Here is a 6,795-nt window from a genome sequence, read left to right as displayed (position 1 = left end):
CTCGCCCCCTCTGACCTCTCGCCCCCCTCTCTCTACTCTCTCTTCCCCTCCCTCTCTCCCCCCTCCCCCTCTCCCCCTTACAGTAACAGTCACAATCAGAAGGTCCAGATGCACATGTTGGATCTGATGAGTTCTATAATAATGGAGGGAGACGGAGTCACACAGGAACTACTGGACACCATCCTAATCAACCTGATACCTGCTCACAAGGTAACGCATCAACCTGATACCTGCTCACAAGGTAACGCACCATACTGATCAACCTGATACCTGCTCACAAGTTAACACTGATCAACTTGATACCTGCTCACAAGGTAACACTGATCAACCTGATACCTGCTCACAAGGTAACACTGATCAACCTGATACCTGCTCACAAGGTAACACTGATCAACCTGATACCTGTTCACAAGGTAACACTGATCAACCTGATACCTGATCACAAGGTAACACTGATCAACCTGATACCTGTTCACAAGGTAACACTGATCAACCTGATACCTGTTCACAAGGTAACACTGATCAACCTGATACCTGCTCACAAGGTAACACTGATCAACCTGATACCTGCTCACAAGGTAACACTGATCAACCTGATACCTGCTCGCAAGGTAACACTGATCAACCTGATACCTGCTCACAAGGTAACGCTTCAATCTGATACCTGCTCACAAGGTAACGCACCATACTGATCAACCTGATACCTGCTCACAAGGTAACACTGATCAACCTGATACCTGTTCACAAGGTAACACTGATCAACCTGATACCTGCTCACAAGGTAACACTGATCAACCTGATACCTGCTCACAAGGTAACACTGATCAACCTGATACCTGCTCACAAGGTAACACTAATCAACCTGATACCTGCTCACAAGGTAACACTGATCAACCTGATACCTGTTCACAAGGTAACACTGATCAACCTGATACCTGTTCACAAGGTAACACTGATCAACCTGATACCTGCTCACAAGGTAACACTGATCAACCTGATACCTGTTCACAAGGTAACACTGATCAACCTGATACCTGTTCACAAGGTAACACTGATCAACCTGATACCTGTTCACAAGGTAACACTGATCAACCTGATACCTGCTCACAAGGTAACACTGATCAACCTGATACCTGTTTGATCCTCTCTCCTCCTGTCCAGAACCTGAATAAGCAGGCGTACGACTTGGCCAAGACTCTGCTGAAGAGGACCGTTCAGACCATAGAAACATGCATCGCAAACGTTAGTACTGTAAACTAATACATACATATATATATATACCTATACTATACACTATATATATATATATATATATACCTGTACTATACACTATATATATATATATACCTATACTATACACTATATATATATATATATATATATATACCTATACTATACACTATATATATATATATATATATATACCTATACTATACACTATATATATATATATATACCTATACTATACACTATATATATATATATATATATATACCTATACTTTACACTATATATATATATATATATATATATATATACCTGTACTATACACTATATATATATATATACCTATACTATACACATATATATATATATATATATATATATATATATATATATATATATATATATATATATATATGTGTATAGTATAGGTATATATATATACCTATACTATACACTATATATATACCTTTCCTATACACTATATATATATATATACCTGTACTATACACTATATATATATATATATATATATATATATATATATATATATATATATACCTATACTATACACTATATATATGTATACACCTGTACTATATATATATATATATATATATGTGTATAGTACGTGTGTGTGTATATATGTATATATATATATGTGTGTGTGTGTGTGTGTGTGTGTGTGTGTGTGTGTACTATATATTGATGTGTTTGTGTACATATATATTGGTGTGTGTGTGTGTGTGTGTAGATATACCATTCAGACCAAGTAACATCCCTGCCCCTCCCTCCCTCCCTCTCTGCCCCTCCCTCCCTCCCCCCCGCCCCACCCTCCCTCCCTGCCCCTCCCTCCCTCCCTCCCTGCCCTCTTTGCCCCTCCCTCCCTGCCCTCTTTGCCCCTCTCTCCCTCTCTCTCTCTCTCTCTCTCTCTCCCTTCCTCCCTCCCCCCTCCTCCCTCCCCCTCTTCCTCCCTCCCCCCTCTCTCTCTCCCCCTCTTCCTCTCTCCCCCCTCCAGTTCTTTAACCAGGTGCTGGTGATGGGCAAGTCTTCAGTCAGTGATCTGTCAGAGCACGTGTTTGATCTGATCCAGGAGCTGTTCTCCATCGACCCTCTGCTGCTCACGTCCGTCATGCCCCAGTTAGAGTTTAAACTCAAGGTATAGGACACACACAGGGGGGGTTGTATGATCTGATCCAGGAGCTGTTCTCCATCGACCCCCCCAGCTAGTAGAGTTTAAACTCAAGGTATAGGACACACACAGGGGGGTTGTAATGATCTGATCCAGGAGCTGTTCTCCATCGACCCCCCCAGCTAGAGTTTAAACTCAAGGTATAGGACACACACAGGGGGGGTTGTATGATCTGATCCAGGAGCTGTTCTCCATCGACCCCCCCCCCAGCTAGAGTTTAAACTCAAGGTATAGGACACACACAGGGGGGGTTGTAATGATCTGATCCAGGAGCTGTTCTCCATCGACCCCCCCCAGTTAGAGTTTAAACTCAAGGTATAGGACACACACAGGGGGGTTGTAATGATCTGATCCAGGAGCTGTTCTCCATCGACCCCCCCCCCCCCCCCCCCCCAGCTAGAGTTTAAACTCAAGGTATAGGACACATTGACACACACAGGGGGGTTGTAATGATCTGATCCAGGAGCATGGTAGGGGTGACATGCCTGGTGAGTATGCAGGACACGGAAGAACTGAGACATTTTCAGCTTCCAGGAATTGTGTGCAGATCCTTGTGACATGGGGCAGTGCTTTATCACCCTGAAACATGAGGTGATGGAGGAGGATGAACAGCCTCAGGATCTCATCACGGTATCTCTGTTCATTCATTATCATGCTGAAACACGAGGTGATGGAGGAGGATGAACGGCCTCAGGATCTCGTCACGGTATCTCTGTTCGTTCATTATCACCCTGAAACATGAGGTGATGGTGGAGGATGAATGGCACCACAACGGGCCTCAGGATCTCATCACGGTATCTCTGTTCATTCATTATCACCCTGAAACATGAGGTGATGGAGGAGGATGAACGGCCTCAGGATCTCGTCACGGTATCTCTGTTCGTTCATTATCACCCTGAAACATGAGGTGATGGTGGAGGATGAATGGCACCACAACGGGCCTCGGGATCTCGTCACGGTGCATTCAATTTGTCATCGATAAAATGCAATTGTGTTTGTTGTCCGTCGCTTACGCCTGCCCCCATACCATAACCCCACCTCCACCATGGGGCCCTCTGGAGAACTTATAACCCCACCTCCACCATGGGGCCCTCTGGAGAACTTATAACCCCACCTCCACCATGGGGCCCTCTGGAGAACTTATAACCCCACCTCCACCATGGGGAACTCTGGAGAACTTATAACCCCACCTCCACCATGGGGCCCCCTGTTCACAACGTTGACATCAACAAACACCACAACCCCACCTCCACCATGGGGCCCTCTGGAGAACTTATAACCCCACCTCCACCATGGGGCCCCCTGTTCACAACGTTGACATCAACAAACACCGTAACCCCACCTCCACCGTACTGCCAAATTCTCTAAAATGACGTTGGAGGCGGCTTATGGTAGAGAAATGAACATTCAAATTTTCTGGCAACAGCTCTTGTGGACATTCCTGCAGTCAACATGCCAACTGCACGCTCCCTCTAAACATGAAACATCTGTGGGCGTTGTGTTGTGTTACAAAACTGCACATTTTAAAGTGACCTTTTATTGTCCCCCCCCCCCAGCACAAGGTGCACCTGTGTAATGATCATGCTGTTTAATCAGCTTCTTGACATGCCACACCTGTCAGGTAGATTGATTGTCTTGGTAAAGGAGAAATGCTCACTGACAGGGATGTCAACAAATTCTTGCACCAAATTTGAGAGAGAAACTTTGTGCGTTTTTTAACATTTCTGGGATCTTTTCTATTTCAGCTCATGAAACATGGGACCAACACTTTACATGTCAAGTTCTATATTGTTGTTCAGTATAGAAGGTAAAGTAAAAAAAAATTAAAACCTTCAACCGGTCCGTTTATCAATACCGGGGTATATAGTAAAATTAGATATATGTACTAGCCAGCCTCACGCCAAGCCCACCCACCTAAGCCCTATTTCCTTCCAGAAAAAACCCTGGACACACACACACGCATCTACTAGACCCAAAATACGACCGTTGAATTAAAATGTATTTAAAGTCTAATCTAATTTCTAATCTAATTTCTAATCTAATTTGTCTGTGTGTTGCAGAGTAACGACGGAGAAGAGCGTCTAGCTGTGGTCAGACTGCTGGCCAAGCTGTTTGGAGCCAAAGACTCAGAACTGGCCACTCAGAACAGACCGCTGTGGCAATGCTTCCTGGGACGGTGAGACACACACACGTTACACAGCCGCACGCACACGCTTGGGTGCACACACACACACACGTGTAGTAGAGGTGCTTTGCGTCAACAAGGTGTTTGTGTGCTCCATCCCCAGGTTCAATGACATCCATGTCCCAGTGAGGCTTGAGTCGGTCAAGTTCGCTTCCCACTGTCTGATGAACCATCCAGACCTGGCCAGAGACCTCACAGGTAGGTGTCAACTGTCCAGACCTGGCCAGAGACCTCACAGGTAGGTAGGTGTCTGAGGAACCTTCCAGACCTGGCCAGAGACCTCAGGTAGGTAGGTGTCTGAGGAACCTTCCAGACCTGGTTTTGAAGGTGTCTGAGGAACCTTCCAGACCTGGTTTTAGGTGTCTGAGGAACCTTCCAGACCTGGTTTTAAAGGTGCCTGAGGAACCTTCCAGACCTGGTTTTAAAGGTGTCTGAGGAACCTTCCAGACCTGGTTTTAAAGGTGTCTGAGGAACCATCCAGACCTGGTTTTAGGTGTCTGAGGAACCTTCCAGACCTGGTTTTAAAGGTGTCTGAGGAACCTTCCAGACCTGGTTTTAGGTGTCTGAGGAACCTTCCAGACCTGGTTTTAAAGACCTCACAGGGACCTTCTTTGAAGTCCCACGACCGAGTTTGGGAGACGCTGCCCTAACCAAATATGTCTGTATCGTCCAATCAGAGTTCCTGAAAGTGCGATCACATGACCCAGAGGAGGCGATCCGACACGACGTCATCGTAACGATCATCAACGCCGGGAAGAAAGACCTGAACCTGGTTAACGACCAACTGCTGGGCTTCGTGAGGGAGAGGACCCTGGACAAGAGGGTGCGACCTCAGTTCTTTATTCTCACCTGACCTCTACCTTCTCCGTTCTCACCTGACCTCTACCTTCTCAGTTCTTTATTTTCACCTGACCTCTACCTTCTCAGTTCTCACCTGACCTCTACCTTCTCAGTTCTCACCTTCTCAGTTCTCACCTGACCTACCTTCTCAGTTCTTTATTCTCACCTGACCTCTACCTTCTCCGTTCTTTATTCTCACCTGACCTCTACCTTCTCAGTTCTTTATTCTCACCTGACCTCTATCTTCTCAGTTCTCACCTGACCTCTACCTTCTCAGTTCTCACCTGACCTACCTTCTCAGTTCTTTATTCTCACCTGACCTCTACCTTCTCCGTTCTTTATTCTCACCTGACCTCTACCTTCTCCGTTCTTTATTCTCACCTGACCTCTATCTTCTCAGTTCTCACCTGACCTCTACCTTCTCAGTTCTCACCTGACCTCTACCTTCTCAGTTCTCACCTGACCTCTACCTTCTCAGTTCTCACCTGACCTACCTTCTCAGTTCTTTATTCTCACCTGACCTCTACCTTCTCCGTTCTTTATTCTCACCTGACCTCTACCTTCTCCGTTCTTTATTCTCACCTGACCTCTACCTTCTCCGTTCTTTATTCTCACCTGACCTCTACCTTCTCAGTTCTCACCTGACCTCTATCTTCTCAGTTCTCACCTGACCTCTACCTTCTCAGTTCTCACCTGACCTCTACCTTCTCAGTTCTCACCTGACCTCTACCTTCTCAGTTCTCACCTGACCTCTACCTTCTCAGTTCTCACTTGACCTCTACCTTCTCAGTTCTCACCTGACCTCTACCTTCTCAGTTCTCACCTGACCTCTATCTTCTCAGTTCTCACCTGACCTCTACCTTCTCAGTTCTTTGTTCTCACCTGACCTCTACCTTCTCAGTTCTCACCTGACCTCTACCTTCTCAGTTCTCACCTGACCTCTACCTTCTCAGTTCTCACCTGACCTCTACCTTCTCAATTCTCACCTGACCTCTACCTTCTCAGTTCTCACCTGACCTCTACCTTCTCAGTTCTCACCTGACCTCTACCTTCTCAGTTCTCACCTGACCTCTACCTTCTCAGTTCTCACCTGACCTCTACCTTCTCAGTTCTCACCTGACCTCTACCTTCTCAGTTCTCACCTGACCTCTACCTTCTCAGTTCTCACCTGACCTCTACCTTCTCAGTTCTCACCTGACCTCTACCTTCTCAGTTCTCACCTGACCTCTACCTTCTCAGTTCTCACCTGACCTCTACCTTCTCAGTTCTCACCTGACCTCTACCTTCTCAGTTCTCACCTGACCTCTACCTTCTCAGTTCTCACCTGACCTCTACCTTCTCAGTTCTCACCTGA

General features: G+C 45.9%; 1 protein-coding gene across 4 annotated transcripts in view; it reads left to right on the top strand.

Moving 5' to 3' along the window:
• LOC139374580 (PDS5 cohesin associated factor A) overlaps nt 1–6,795 on the top strand; it is an 85,453-nt gene that overhangs the window by 26,957 nt on the left and 51,701 nt on the right. For 3 of the 4 annotated variants that reach the window (XM_071115583.1, XM_071115584.1, XM_071115585.1), the window contains exons 6-11: nt 84–210; nt 1,162–1,242; nt 2,243–2,383; nt 4,477–4,592; nt 4,705–4,799; nt 5,279–5,424. In XM_071115583.1, the coding sequence (XP_070971684.1) occupies nt 84–210; nt 1,162–1,242; nt 2,243–2,383; nt 4,477–4,592; nt 4,705–4,799; nt 5,279–5,424 (706 nt within the window). Of the gene's footprint in view, nt 1–83; nt 211–1,092; nt 1,112–1,161; nt 1,243–2,242; nt 2,384–4,476; nt 4,593–4,704; nt 4,800–5,278; nt 5,425–6,795 lie in introns of those variants that run through there. The other variant, XM_071115586.1, reaches the window with a different exon arrangement.

This window comes from Oncorhynchus clarkii, chromosome 19 (assembly GCF_045791955.1).
Source record: "Oncorhynchus clarkii lewisi isolate Uvic-CL-2024 chromosome 19, UVic_Ocla_1.0, whole genome shotgun sequence".
In the NCBI taxonomy this organism is placed as follows: domain Eukaryota; kingdom Metazoa; phylum Chordata; class Actinopteri; order Salmoniformes; family Salmonidae; genus Oncorhynchus; species Oncorhynchus clarkii.
The sequence above is the reverse complement of the archived record's forward strand: the minus strand, read 5'-3'. Positions and strand labels throughout refer to the sequence as shown.